General features: G+C 48.5%; 1 protein-coding gene across 10 annotated transcripts in view; it reads right to left on the minus strand.

Annotated features, from left to right (window-relative positions):
- Positions 1 to 15,783, minus strand: part of LOC128336082 (autism susceptibility gene 2 protein-like) — a 534,832-nt gene that overhangs the window by 71,588 nt on the left and 447,461 nt on the right. For 9 of the 10 annotated variants that reach the window (XM_053275240.1, XM_053275238.1, XM_053275241.1 and 6 more), the window contains one exon: positions 1,427 to 1,475. In XM_053275240.1, coding sequence (XP_053131215.1) covers positions 1,427 to 1,475 — 49 coding nt within the window. Of the gene's footprint in view, positions 1 to 1,426; positions 1,476 to 8,332; positions 8,594 to 15,783 lie in introns of those variants that run through there. The other variant, XM_053275244.1, reaches the window with a different exon arrangement.

The raw sequence follows: 15,783 nt of genomic DNA on the forward strand, positions 1-15,783 counted from the left end.
AACTGATTTTAAAATAGTTAAGTATCACAGTCGCAAAGCCCTTAAAAAGAGAGAGAGAGAGAGAGAGAGAGTGCGAGAGAGAGAGCGCGCACGCGCTGTCTGTCTGTTCTGGAAGACGTATTTTTAAACGACTAGTTAGTTCAAGAAAAGATTGGTATTATTTATTTCTGATAAGCAGCTCAATGAAGTAGATGTCTTGAACATTTGGCAATTAGATTTTGACAGAAATACCCAGAGGGAATATTTTAACCAATGCAAGATGCAAGAAAGACGACAATGGAGTTACATAGGAACACAGGAAGCTGCCTTGTACTGAGTCAGACCATTGGTCTATCTAGTTCAGTATTGTCTACACAGACTGGCAGTGGCTTCTCTGTGGTTGCAGGCAGAAGTCTCTCCCGTGGAGATGCCAGGGAGGGAATTTGGAACTTTCTGCATGCAAGCATTCAGGTGCTCTTCCCAGAGTGGCCCCATCCCCTAAAGGAAATATCTTACTGTGCTCACACATGTAGTCTCCCATTCAAATGCAAACCAGGGCAGACCTTGCTCAGCAAAGGGGAACATCCATGCTTGGTACTACCATACCAGCTCTTCTCCTCTTGTTTCCATAAAGACCCAAACACCCATTTAATTCAGATTGTATCTTTTCACAGACTTTAATTGTAAGCGGTTTTTGGAGCCAACCTAGGCTTGAAAAAGCAGGGTATGTATATAATTAATTAACAGTAATAGAAGGCGGAGTCAAAGAGATCAAACACAAGGAGGACTCAAAGAATATGTTCTCAACTCCCAAGAGAGCGAGAGGAAAAAGAAAGCCACCACCTACGAAATGATTTTCTATTCTCTAGAACATCCATTTGTTCTGCTATATCTATAGCCATGGGTTCCATCACACAGGACAGCTGTTTGAAAGAAGTTACTGAAAAAATGCATATTTTAACTGTGGTGCTGCACGCAGTTTATTACGTTTAGAGACACAGACGGAGCAACGGTTAGCGATTATTGCCACGCAAATCCTCGACACCAGTGACTGTAATTGTCTGCCATACAAACTGGCTACTCCTAATTCTCCATCTATCGTCCAAGCTGATGAGAAATCATCATATTAAGACATTTCGAACACCAGCATGGTCTTAAAATGAGCTCAGATTGTTACCCCCCTGAAAAACCCAACAAAATGTCATTTCTAAATATTATGCAAATTAATTCAGGCCTAGCAGAATATAAGGTGGGGGTTTTTTTTGTTTAACATAGCTTTTTCAATGGAATCACTCAAAGTTGCACCAGCTGTAGCTTCTCACTGGGAAAAATCAGTTTTAATTTCTGATCACACACATTGGAATCTACACAAGATGTGATGGAGTGTGACGGGAAGGGTGAAAAGGAAGAGAATTTAAAGAGGGAGGGGGTTGCTCTGCACACGTACCTTTATTTGCAATGGTGTTAAACAACTTTTCAGAACTGGCATCCGATGCCTAAAAAGGAAAATCAAAAGAAATCCATATTAGACAATAAAGCTAGCACAGTACAAGTCAGGGGGCAGAGAAGGGTTACACTCCGGTGACAGAGAGCAAAAAACATTGGAGATTTTAAATCACAGATGGAAAGGAAACAAATCAGGAAAAGAAACAAGAGAACAAAACGCAAAGCCAGAATCCTAAATGCCTAGAAGATGGCGCTATTTAGCCAAGTCTGAACATCCTATATTGTGGGGGGCCCTTTGTGATTCTGCTTTTAATTATGCCATATTCAAAACATCGGCAAGCCACAAAATACATGTTTGTAATTCAATGCATGACAAACTGAGCAATTTCAAACCAAAGTATAGCCAGAGAGAGAGCAAGAGTGCGCACACACACAAACACACACTCGTCAGCAGATTTAGGAACACAGGAAGCTGCCATATACCGAGTCAGACTCTTGGTCCATCTAGCTCAGTACCGTCTACACAGACTGGCAGCACCTTCTCCTAGGTTGCAGATGCCAGAACCCTCTCTTGGAGATGCCAGGGAGGGAACTTGGAACCTTCTGCATGAAAGTCTGCATGCAGACTTTCATGCCCCCATCCCCTAAGGGGAATCTCTTCCAGTGCTCACACATCTAGCCTCCCATTCAAATGCAAACCAGGACAGACCCTGCTTAGCAGAGGACAATTCATGCTTGCTACCACAAGCATCCTGGTGCAACATACTCCTTCAACAAGTAGCTCTGAACATCTGTTTGCACAATGCCCCTGCAGGGTAGGCTAGGTGGAGAGAGACAGGCTTGTCAGTGGCTATTCAGCTCAGTTTAAATGTTAGGGTTCCCACCTGGTTGGTATCCTAACCTAAGAAACAGCCAGATCTTTAGGTCCCACCCACATAACCGTGATTTTTTTCTGTTAAGCACTCTATTACATGGTTCTTGGGAACCATTGGGAACATTAAAACCAAAACAAAACCCTACAGTTCATATCTGAGTGAATCCAATGGATGCTACAACTGCTTGTTAAGCAAACAAAGCCACAGACGTGCTGCTGAGATCTCAATGTTAGATTAATCGTGGTCAAAGCGAGAGAAGTGACAGTAATATTCGACATTTCAACGGCTCCTCATTAAGTCTGGTCTTAAAACAATCATGACAAATCTTATGCAAGATCTGCAAAAATACCACTTTATCAGCAGTGCCAGCATGTTATGAATGTTGGGCCTCGATTTCTGTGTTGTAGATTAACCTACAAAGCTGCCTTCTACGGAGTCAGACCCTTGATCTATCTCACTCAGTACCGCCTACTCTGACTGGAAGCTGTTTTCCAGGGCTTCAGGCAGGGATATTTCCCCAGCCCTACCTGAAGTAGGCAGGAACTGAACCGGGAACCTTCTTTATGAAATGCTTATGCTCTCTCACTGAACTATTATCCCTCACCACACAGACAGGAAGTTCACCATCCAGACTTAAAAAACCCAGCTCAAATATGTCCTCAATAACAATGCCACGAAAGAAAATCAAGTCTATGCTAGAAAGAAAGAAAGTCTATACAAGTATGCATACAATCGTCCACCTATCTGGTTGGGAGGCGTATCATCTCTGAATTCTCAAATGACTTCCAGATCAAAATATTTCAGGCCTCTTTGCAAAAATGCTCGACTGGTTTGTTAATGCATCAGGGAACACAGCAGATCACAACAGAAAGGAAACAGCACAATATAAGGTAGTCTTCTAAGGTAGTCATGGCCCATAAAGGATCACATCAGATGTATCTTGCATGTGGAAACTAGGGCTAATTTTGAACCAGGGTTAAAAATGTACACGTTTGAATTGCACATAAGCAACATGATCATGGAACTTTTGTGAGTGTACATTTGAATTTGTAGCAGGTGTCTTCTGAGTTGTGTGCATAAGATCTCCTAAGGGGCTTAGGACATAGGGGCTCTGTAGGGCTGACTGTCCCTGCACATTCACCAGTGGGGGGGGGGAATCACCCACACCACGGCAGAACCACCCACGGCCTGCAAAACGCCCATTCTCAATGCCCAAATGTGTTTTCACATGCATAAAAGGGAGACATGCATAAAAGGGAGGTTACATTAGATTTTAACAAACAACATATGAATAGATTCAACACACCCACAGAGAGTTAACGTTCAGGGTGTAAACAGCTTGCTTGCACATCTGCATGGTAAGGTCTGATCCTGCACACATTTACTTGGACACGAATGTGGAGTTCCACCAAGTTCCCATGGGGCTTGCTCTCAAATGAAAGATCTCACCCCGACAGTCCAATTATCAGTCCAATACTTCGGTTTCAGAAGTATGGAGCCCGGAGCTCGATTAAGTCTGAAAATATGAGTTTTTCCACACTGGTTCAACAATTACTTCTTCATTAAGGGGTTTCCCAAGGGCTTAGTCCTCAGAATCCTAAATGGATTTCAACAGATCAACCTTGCCCACATTTAGGAAAATGCCATGCTAAAATAAAATAAAATAAAATAAAATAAAATAAAATAAAATAAAATAAAATAAAATAAACCCCTTTTCCGATTAAAAGCTTTGAAAACGTTGAATGCTTTCCGCCGGGAAATTCATAACGCAACAAAGCCGTCAAAGGGACGGCAAATAAACCATGTTGACTGAAGAATACGCAGACGAGGCTGACCCAATTTGCATTTTGGACAGTAGGTCATTTGTATCATTCCACCCAATTTGAGAGATTTCTCAGCATTTTTTGTAACCTTCCTTTCCACCTTGATCTGTGATGCAAAATAGTTTTCCTATGCCAGACTGCGGTTGTCTAGTTAAATTCAACTCCCTCCTCAAAGAACCAGGCTGACATATTGTGTGTGTGTGTGTGTGTGTGTGAGTGTTTGAGAGTGTGTGTTCTCCACAACACACTTTAAAAACAACAACATAAATTCCCAAATCCCAGCTTGCTTTAAAAGACTTTCATGGCCTCAAGTGATGTTATTTTAATATTTTAGCATAATTTAGCACACGTGGCTACTAGGGTGCCATTAAGACAACACACAGCAAATTCTCCCAAGTTTAATGTAAGGAGTTAGAAATTCATTACAAAAAAGACATTTCTTTGTTGGAAACTCTTGCCAGAGCCACTAGAAATACACCTGAAAATATCGCTACAAAGGTTGTTCGAGACGCTTGCAAATCATAACAGGGAATATGTATGCTGGTAAACATTGCTCTCAAAATTAAAAGCTTGCTTAAGCCAATAAATTCAAGGAAGATGTTCTGAAAAGCCAGAATACACTTGAAGGGACCGCCCCCTGCTTGACTCTCTGTCCAGATAGTTAACTGAAATAATAAAATGAGGTGTTAAGCAGTTCCCTTACAAATAAAACAATTATTTCCTCCTTCACTCAAAACACTGTGATTACATTCTACCGTCTAAGGGCAACTTCTAAGCTAAGAACAACTTTGAAGAAAAAAGTTCCTCAAATGCATTTTACATTTAAGTGAACCCCAATGAGAAACAAATAAAAGAAATGAGGGACTGCAGGTTTGGCCTGAACAGCTTCAGGAAAGACAGTTTATTAGGAGCTGGGGGAACATTTCTGCTCTCCAGAACAGAAACAAGCAAAGGGGCTATGTTCCATTTATCAACGGGAAAACAGATACATTTCCCCCACATCTGATTTTGCACCAGTGGGACTTGGGCAATCAGTAAATGAACAGAAATATGAAATGTTTGGTTGGTTGGCTGGCTCATGTTTTGTTTTTAGCACCTTCCTTTTATTTATGGATGGTTGGTTGTTTGGCTTGTGTTTTGTTTTTAGCACCTTCCTTGCATTCGTATTGTATTTGTATCCCATCGTGCCTCGAGATCGTCTTCCGAAGGTGGAGGAACAGACACATCAGGTTCCGAAGTATACTGAGATGTGCAGACAACTTCTTAAAATACATCTGGATGGGCAGTGCTCTCCATAGAGGACAGTGCCAACTGCCAACCCAACACCTCTGTTGACAAAAGCCAAACTCCATCAGCCCTCTTGTCTAGAGTAAATTGTGCTAAGGAGGGCAGAGGAGAGGGAAACCATCCCTCTCCCTGGTGCCTGCTCTCTCAACGCCCCCCCCTTCAAACCTTTCAGCTCCCAAACACCACTCAATCCCCTTGGAATCAAATGCAAAAAGTCAGCAAAACTCCAGGCTAAGGAATCCGTCCTCTCACTTCCATCAAGAAATTTATTGCTATACAGTGGGATGAATGACTCAAAAAACATTTCCTGTCCAGACAGAAAGAGCCGAGGCTTTTGTTTCTTGGCATGCACCGGTGTCAAGCACTTGCAAACACATCAGCTCCGATATGAAAGGCTTTGGAGAGCCAGGATCCGTCCTGCAAGGTGGGGTGGGGATGGAATCCTCCCAGCCACAATTAGGGACTGCTTTGCTCGGAGGAAGTATGCACCATCAAAACAGATGCACACACTGCGACCTATTAGGCTGGGTGCAGGGAAAGGCTCTCATCAGCACCAGTGCGGGCGAATGGGGCTGCTTTTCTCTTCATCCACCCACCCAGGGGACTGTTTCCAACCCAGACCCGAGGCATCGCCTTGGAGAGCCAGCAAGCCAGCATCCTCTCCTCCAATGCAGCTTGTTCCCAAACTCAGAGCTGCAGAGAGACAATAGGGGACCCCACAACCACCATCTGGCAAGGCGTGAACCAGGATCACAGATGAATCACTGCCAGCTGTGTGGACATTTACTGCTACTCCTGGGTGGTTGGCCATAGCCACCTAATGGCGCAGCGGGGAAATGACTTGACTAGCAAGCCAGAGGTTGCCGGTTCAAATCCCTGCTGGTATGTTTCCCAAACTATGGGAACACCTCTATCGGGCAGCAGCGGTATAGGAAGATGCTGAAAGGCATCATCTCATATTGCATGGGAGATGGCCATGGTCAACCCCTCCTGTATTCTATCCAAGACAACCACAGGGCTCTGTGGATGCCACGAGTCGACACCGACTCGACGGCACACTTTACCTTTCTGTGCTTGGCCGGAGACTGTAGCGGCACAGGGGGAAAAATGAGCATGCATAGACAAGGGCAAAAAGCTCTATACCACCTTTGAGTCACAGAAACAATTTCCTCCTCACCGAGCCTTAATTGGATTGGTGCCCCGCTGCAGTCACTGTACCATGCCGAATTTAACCCCATGCCTTACCATGTCAGAACATTTTCTAGGCAACAGCCACAAGCATTAGTGACAGCCACTAGCTTAGATGCCTTGAAAGAGGGATCCTCACATTTCAGAAAAGTGGTCTGTCAATGTCTATTAGTCACAATGGCTAAAGGAAGGCTCCAGGTTCAGGGGCAGGGGACCAGGGTGCAAGAGTGGGGGAGGGCTTCTTCCTTCCTGCCCTGCCTGTGGGGATCGCAGAGGCATCATGCTGGCTGCTGTGGGAAGCAGAGAGCTTTGGGCCGGTCCAGCAGAGAGCTTTGTTTGGCCACAGAGGAAATTTGCTAGAAGTCAGCAAGACCGAAAGTGGCCGTGGCCAATGTATGCAGGGAGAAACAGTGGCCAGGGCATGGTCTGAAGGCATGTGATGCTGCCACGAAGCTGAAGCTCAGCAGGTCTGGGTCTGGTCAATGCCTGGATGGGAGGCCGCCTCGGACCCCCCACCCCCCAGAGGCCACCTTGAATTTCATCACGGAGAGGCACAGTAAGAGTGAAAAAAATAAAATGAGGAGGACAGGCAAGCCAGTATCGGAGCAAGGTGCCATCCAAGAATCACGGCAACACTGTACACACCCAGCAAATCCGGACCCACTAATCCAGGAGCCTCACCAAATCACAACAGCAAAGACCAGTCGGCGGGCATCATGATCTCCCTTCATGACTGCAGAACCCAAACTCAACAGACCAGCTGTGTTTCTCTGTGCAGGTCCTCCGGAGGACCGCCCTTCTGACTGATGCGGGAACGCGGGTCCAAAGAGACTTCCCAAACAAATCACAGTGCCCGGGCCGGAGAAGAGGCACCGAATCCGTTGCCGTCAGGGTGATGAATTTGGGGGCTGAATTCGGCCACACACACCCCCATTGCCTCTGGCCCAGGGGCACCAGCGCACAGCCACAGCCCCACCCACCCCCGTGCCTCCAACTTCTGCTTTTCTGGCGCAAGCAGCACCAACCCAACAACAAAGAATGCTGTCGCTCAGCCAAGGACAACCGGAGATTAGAAATCCAGTGCGCCATGCAAAAGGTGGACTTGGAGACGCATCGAATACGTCCCCCGCCCCAGATTAAACTGAGCCACCAAGCCAGACCCATATACGAAGTGCACCAGATTCAGCAGAGAAGACAACGGTAACACGTTTGCAGGAAGCCATCCCCATTCTGCACAACGCCCCCCACCCACGCCATGCCTTCGGGGCAACCGACGAGCTCCCCCATTACCTGATGGCGCGCACACGGCTAAACCCAACTGACAGCCCCCAAGTCCATGCCTGGGGTAGGGGGCGAGGGGCAGAAGAGAGAGAAAGTCTCCGGCAAAGCTGGATCCGATCCGGCGTCTGGCCAACAGCAGTTATTCCCAAAAGCGAGAGCCAACTCTTCGGGGCGAGGGCGCCAAGGAGTCCTTCCCAAGAGGGCCCCCGGCGCGCACGGCCATTCCCGGAGGGGAGAGGCGGAATGGCGGGTCTGTTGCCGGTGGGGGCGGCAGAAGGAGGGTTGGAGGGGCAGCGGGGGCCGGACTCCGAGGCCGCCGCGCCGGGAGAGCCCAGGCGGCGGCAGCAGCAGGACAAAGGGAAGGCGCGTGTGCGCCCAGGGCGCAAAGCCCCGCTTGGCCTCTCTGGGTGCCCAAGCTCCAAAGAGGAGGCTGATCCCTAGCGGCTGCCTCACCTCCTCCGGGGGCGGCAGAGGGAGGGCTGCGAGGCGAGGCTCCCCCGGTTCCGCACACACAAAGCGGCTGCCCCCGCCGGGCTCCACCCTGCCCCGCCGCTTCAAGTGAATTCCATCGGCGGCGAGGCGCGCCGGCCAGCAGGCGATCCCATAATCCGAGGCCCGCGTGGCCCAGCGCGGAGGCGCTACGGACAGAGCCCGCGGCGAGGAAGCGCCTGTCCCGATGCCGCCCGCCTGCGCCCGCTCCCTCCGAGGCAGCAGCCGTACTCCGCCGCCTGCCCAGAGTGAGCCGACAGCGCCACCTCGCCCCGCCCAGTCGCCGGGCTCCGCCTCCCGCCCCGCCCGCTCGCAGGGGCTAGGGGCTGCTTGGAAAGCTCATGGCGCCCGGACCAAACACCGCGGCGGAACGAAAGCCGCGCAGAATCTTAGGAAGCCGCCTGAGACCGAGTCTGACACTTGCACCCCCTCGCTCAGTAGTGCCGAACCTGACTGGCAGCATCTCTCCCGGGATTCCGGCAGGAGTTTTTCCCAGCCCTACCTGGAGATGCTGCCAGGGATTAGGAGCATAGGAAGCTGCCTGATAGGGACTCAGGCCCTTGCTCCAGCCAGCTCAGTATTGCCTGCACTGACTGGCAGCAGCTCTCCAAGATTTCAGGCAGGGGATCTTCCCCAGGCCTATCTGGAGATGCTGCCAGGGAGTGAACTGAGACGTTCTACAGGCAAAACATGTTCTCTGTTCCTCACCTACGGCCCGTGGATTATTTTACAGCAGGCAGGGCTTCTATGTAGTCTCCCATCCAACCGCAAACCAAGTCATGCCCTCTTTAGCAAAGGGAACCAATCATGCTCTTAGGGGATGGGGCCGATCTGGGAAGATTGCCCACATGCTTGCATGATGAAGGTTCCAAGTTCCCTCCCTGGCAACTCCAAGGTGGGGCTGAGAGAGGAGAGAGACTCCTGCCTGCAACCAAGGTGGATCCTGCTTAGCGCTGAGGATCTCAATGAATGGATGAGACGGTGGTGCTGGGAGGAAGGGTTCTGATTTGTTAGGCACTGGGATACAAAGCCTGTGCAAAAGGCACGGGCTGCACTTGATGAAACCAGAGTGCTGGTGCTTACAATCAAAAAGGTTGCAGAGCAGCTTTTAAAATGATGCTTGGGAGATTGCTGGCAGGAACTGGGTGGTATCTGCTTCGGCCAGCAAAATCCCCTAAGGTGCGAGGGTGCAAATGTTTTAGATGAACCAGAAGGAGACAGAAGAGAACCAGGAAGAGAGCAGATGGAAACAAAAGGTCAAATGACAGTTAGGGAGGTCGCACACGCCAATGCCAGGTAAGAGATTTGGCGTATAGGTGATATATACCAATGCCAGAAACCTCAGGGCCAAGATGGGCGAGCTGGAGTGCTTGGTTGCTAATGAAAAACATAGATATAGTGGTCGTAATGGAAACCTGGTGGAACAGTGAGAACCAGTGGGACACTGTTATTCCTGGATACAAACTCTACAGAAGGGACAGGGAGGGGCGGATTGTGGGTGGAGTAGCACTTTATATTAAAGAAAGGATAGAATCCAATAAGCTAGAAAACCTAGGAGGACCAGAATCCTCCACAGATTCATTATGGGTGACAATATGATGACTTAAAGGGACTGTGTTACTAGGGACATGCTGTTGCCCTCTGGATCAAAATGCGGAGAGTGACCTGGAGTTGAAGAAGCAAATCAGAGAGAGAGAGAGAGAGAGAGAGAGAGAGAGGCAGTAATAATGGGTAACTTCAATTACCCACACATAGACAGGGCAAATTCACAGACAGGTAATGAAAGAGAGGCCGGATTTCGAGACATGATAAATGACTATGCCATAGATTAACAGTTGGTCGCAGAACCAACCAGAGAGAAGGCGACCTTGGACTTTATCCTGAATGGTGCCCAGGACCTGGTGCGAGATGTCAGAGTTGTGGAACCACTGGGGAACAGTGACCATAGTGTGACCCAATTCAGCTTATATGTGAGTGGGGCATTGCCAAGGAAGCCCATGTGTTTGACCTCAGAAGAGGAAACTTCTCAAAAATGAGGGTCCTGGTAAAAAGGAAGCTGACAAGGAAAGTCAGGAAGGTCGGATTACTCCAGAAAGCTTGGGACTTATTTGAAAGCACAATAATAGAAGCTCAGTTGGAATGTATGCCAAGAAGAATGAAAGGTACCACCAAGTTCAGGAGGATGCCAGCATGGCTAACAAGGAGAGTGTCCATATCCGAACCAGGTCAGCGGGGTGAGGATCAGTTCCTTTCAAAACCAGGCCAGCAGGTCCTACCCGCTCCTCCATCATCTCACCGCTTTTCCGGGCACAGCGCTCACTTTCGAAAAGGCCCTGTGCAGCTCCAGCACTGCTCACAGCAGCCTGAACAAACACAGCTGCCGACACCATGCACAGGTTGGCAGCAGCCCTGCAGCCAGCTGCACACAGGCTATTGGAATAGCGTCCAAGGAGCAGGGAAGGACCTGCTTGCCTGGTTTTTAAAGGAACCGATCCTCACCCCAACACTGGCTGCCTGAGCCATTTCGGGCACATCCCTAGCCAGGATTTGGCATTTCGTATCGGTGTGTGGATTACACACAGGTCTGTATCCGCCAACTTCTTGTCTGTTTCGTTCTTGTTTCTTTCATTGCGATAAATATTCCTTTCTTTCTTTCTCCCCCCCCCCGCCCCACCGCCTTCACCCTTTCTTCCTAGGTGCAATGAGTGACAGGTTAATATAAGTCTAGCTACGCGTCTTCGAAATCAAAAGAAAGGTGCTGTCAGAATTGCTTGTCAGAAAGTGAGATTCGAGAGATAAGGTTGCATTTAATGAGACTAAAGAGTTTTCTTGTGAAAATGGGGGGAGAGAGGGAGGGGGGTGAAGAGTGATTATTTTCTCAGGTGTCAGCGGAGTGCTTTATCATACCTAGCTTGGTACTGTAGCACCCTGTCAAAGCCATGATAATGGGGTCCTGGGCGAATGCACCACTCGAGCATCAAAAGCTGCAACTCGACACCTGTCTGGAAATTCCTCTCGGATGTCAAAACTTGCTCTCCTTCTAGGAAGAGGGAATGGTCAGGAGGCCAGAGAGCTGGTCTACTGCTAGCAAGCATGACTTGTCCCCTTTGCTAAGCAGGGTCTGCCCTGGTTTGCATTTGGATGGGAGACGGCATGTGTGAGCACTGTATGGGATTCCCTTTAGCCGGATGGGGCCGCTCTGGGAAGAACACCTGCTTGCTTGCATGCAGACGGTCCCAGATTCCCTCCCTGGCATTTCCAGATGGGACTGAGAGAGACTCCTGCCTGCAACCTTGGAGAAGCCGCTGCTAGTCTGTGTAGACAATCCTGAGCTAGATAGACCAATGGTCTGACTCAGTATATGGGGGCTTCCTGTGTTCCTCAGTGACACCTACTCACTGGGCCAAGATTGGGCCCCTTCTTAAAATGACAGCTCCCTCATATTGAGCTGTTTGAAACCATCTTCAAACCCCCTAGGGGCACACTGCTTGAGAATCATCTCTGCTAACTGGGCCAAGAGGCACTTTTCTGAGGGGTGTCTCTCTTATAATTAGTGGGGGCGGGCAGCAAGGGTCCCTGTTCAGCCCAGCCCAGTATCTTTCCCAGAGGCTACTGTTGAAAAATGTGGCGAAAAAAGATGAGTGGAAGGAATGCTTTTGCAGTGACTACAACTCCCAGAATCCCCAGCTGCAATGGCTTTTGCTTGGGGATTACATCCCTGAGAGAACACTGTTGGCGGGGGGTGCGTTTTGTTCCTTCTTGCCCTCCAATTCTGAGCCCTTCAAAGTTCTTCTGCAAGGAATTCCAACTCGGCTGTAACATTCACATTTTGGCAACTCTTAAAATACTAAACCTAAGGACTCTTTCCCCCTTCCTCACTCACTAGCAGAGTACTTAGGGCAGGGTAAAAGCTCGAAATCTACTTTATCTGGCTCTGCAGAAGAAGGCAAACTTTAATTTTGCTCATCTTTCTCCTGTGAGTATTGATTAAGGGAATATCTTACGAGAGGAAAGCAAAAGAGACGTGTTTTGCACCATCAAACGAGTACTTTAATGACTGCATTACATGGAAAATTGCATTGCTTTACAGCCTCTTTGGCTTGCCTTTCATTTAATCCCCCCTTCATCATGTTTGAATATTCAGAAGTGATCACAGCAATTATTACGGTTGCTTATAGGCCTCTTTGCAGCAAAAGTTTTCTATTAGGGATCGGCACGAAACGCGATTCGGGAACCAAATTGTGGCACATCCCTTTAAAACGGAGGGATCACACCTCCCCTTTAACATGGAGGAGAGCCAGACCATGCTGACCACGCAAATGGCTGCCACGCATGCGCAAAGGCCATGTGCATGCCAGCATGGCACGGCAGCTGCTGGGAGACGCCCTGCTGTTGCGCAATCATAGCTGGAGGGAACACCATGATTACAGAAGTCGCAGCCAGCAGAGGAGGAGCAGGTATGGACCTGCTCTCCTCCATGTTAAAGGGGAGGTGTGATTCCTCCATTTTAAAGGGATGTGCCGTGATTCGGTTTCCGAATCGTGTTTAATGCACATCCCTAGTAACAATCACGAAGCAGGATAAGGATACAAAATCCCTCCTCTTTGGCCTTCAGGAGCATGTGACTAAGGCAGGACCTAATGAGTGACACTCAATAACAGCAAGGATTTATTAATAATTGGATGGTCAGGAAAACGATAGAGGCATCAACAATTGCTGCTCCCATTCAAGGAAAGCCCTTCCCCAGGAACTACAGAACCATGTAGTCAGTACCAAGAATTTAAACAAAAATGAGTTCCCGGATGCATCTAGCTAAACTGGTCCCTCTCCTTCCTACTTACTCCCAGGTAAGGAACTTCCAGTTGATTCCCAGCCCAAGGCTGTTAGCCTCCCCTTTCCCTCAGTAGCTGCTGATCAGACCTCACTCTGAAGCCTCCAGGGAAGAACTGGACTCTCACGTACCCCTCCCCTGCTCCTCTATAGACTGTTGTCCAGCAAACCATGCCCCTCACTCTGGATTGGGCCACAGGGATTTGATTCTCTCGGGCCTTATTTGGAGAAGCAATTACTCTAATCAAGGCCTAGTCTATCACTGCCCTCAAGCCTGACTATCACTACACATAGGAAAATAATAAATAAACAAGCTGGCCTGGGCACAGATAATCTGCGCCTCTAGTTCTCCCTCGTTCTCGGCCTCTCGATCTCAGCCCTCCCCCCTCTTCTCTTCTCAAATGTTTTTTCTCCCTGGCCGACCGCCTCCCCAGCTGCTTTTTCCAGCAGGCCGCCACTTTTTCCCCCCGCCCACTGCCGCTGCCTTCTCTCCCCACAGCCACAGCCACTGCCACTTTCACTTTCTACCCCCGCTGGCCGCCATCACCACCGCCGCTTTCTTTCCCCGCCCACCCGCCCTTTTGCTGGCTTGTCTGTTGGCTTTATGTTCCCTGCTGCATCACTTTCCTCTCCCCCTCCCCTCGCTCGCAAACTTTCTCAAGATCTGCCACGCATGGGATTAGCCGCGGGTACGTCTTAGAGCATTATATATAGAGAGAGATAAGATGTCCCCCTGTCCCCAAAGGCTCATAGTCTGAGAACTACCACAGCAGGGATGCTGTGCAGGGGCTGAATAAGGCCCGCTGCTCAATGCCAGGAGCATTCCCAGACGGAGCTTTTAGCTTGCATCTCCACTGGAATGGAGGGCGTGTGCTCACATATCTGCCAGATTGACCCCAAAGTGCGTGTTGTGTGACATCAGAGGGCGCTCCATACACGATTTGGGATTTTCCCTGCGTATTGGTGTATAGCCTGATTTATGTCCAGGGTTTTTTTTTTTAAATCCCCTTTTTGTGTCCGAGTATCCGATATGCCCCCAACTCACAGTAAAGCCTGCTGTTTGGGGAAACTCCTGCTGAATATAAGAAAATCACCTGTTGGAAGATGCCTCTTTATCCAAATAGGCCAACAGGCAGCTTTTTCAGTTTGTGATTTTTATAATTAATTGTGTATCCACAATTGTAATCTTTGTGTTGATTGCCTGCGATTGGAAAGGCACAATATACGTTCTTTAAAATAAAACTTCAAAAATGCGAATCTACTTCCCTTTCTTTAAAACAAAGGCAATGGTCAACGCCTAGAGCAGGGGTCGTCATCCCCAAGTTCAATCCCTTCCCGAAACCCTGGAGAGTTGCTGCCAGTCAGAGCTAATTGTTAAGCTAGCTGGACCAAGAGTCTGACTCGGTAGACAGCAGCTTTGTATCTTCTGCAGAATAATTCCAGACTCAGCGGTCAAGCATCTGAAAAGGTCCAGGTAAGGCCAGGAAAGGTCGCTGCTTGGAACCCAGAAGAGCTGCTGCAAGTCAGTGCAGACAATACTGAATGAGATAAATCAAAATATCTGATGATGGCACCTTCATATGCTCAGCAAGTTGAGGAATAAAACAAAGCGAGGAAGCAATTAACACACAGCTCTTGCAAGCAAAGTTCTCAATATGGTAAAAAGATCCCTCCACCCTCTCCTGCCTTTCAGCTTAGGCGGGGCGGGGGGGGGGAAGGAATATTTTAGTGCCAGAGTATTAATTACAATCCAATACATTTTTCCATTGGTTCTCCCCCCCCCCTTTCCTGCAGCCTTTGCAAAACTAAAAACACTTTGTAATCCTTCCCTTTTATCCAGAACAGATTGCTATTTTAAGCAGAGGCCCATAAACTACAGGTTCAAAGAAAACTCAAGTGAATTAGCATAAAACACTGGAATTCTCATTTAGCCAAGCAGCAAGGTGGTTGCTCTGCAAGCAGTTTTACGAGGGTTCCCCCCCACCCCGCCCGCCGCCCTCTGTGTGTGTAGAGGGAGAGATTTCAAATGGAAACAAAGATGAAAAGAGCTGAGCGATCATGATTTCTCCTTTCCCACCAGGGAATCTTAGATGGAGTTACATGTTACTGGCATACTGATCATGTGGCTTGCCTTCTACAAACCTTGGGAGGTGAAACCGCAGACTAGGGTTAGGAACACAGGAAAACAGGAAGCTGCCATATACTGAGTCAGACCATTGGGCTATCCAGCGCAGTATTGTCTGCACAGACTGGCAGTGATTTCTCCAAGGTTGCAAGCAGGAGTCTCTCTCAGCCCGATCTTGGAGATCCTGCCAGGGAGGGAACTTGGAACCTTCTGCATGCAAGCAGGCAGATGCTCTTCCCAGAGCGCCTCCATCCCCTAAGGGGAATATCTCACAGTGCTCACATTTAGACTCCCATTCAAATGCAAACCAGGGTGGACCCTGCTTAGCAAAGGGGACAATTCATGCCTGTTAAAAAAAACCCCAGCTCTCCTCCGGGTTGTCAGCTGCGGTAGGGCTGCTGCATATACCCACAAATGCATTTTTTTAAAAACACTCTCTCTGTCACTAAAGGCCTGTTCA

This window comes from Hemicordylus capensis, chromosome 12 (assembly GCF_027244095.1).
Source record: "Hemicordylus capensis ecotype Gifberg chromosome 12, rHemCap1.1.pri, whole genome shotgun sequence".
NCBI classification, from domain to species: Eukaryota; Metazoa; Chordata; class Lepidosauria; order Squamata; family Cordylidae; genus Hemicordylus; species Hemicordylus capensis.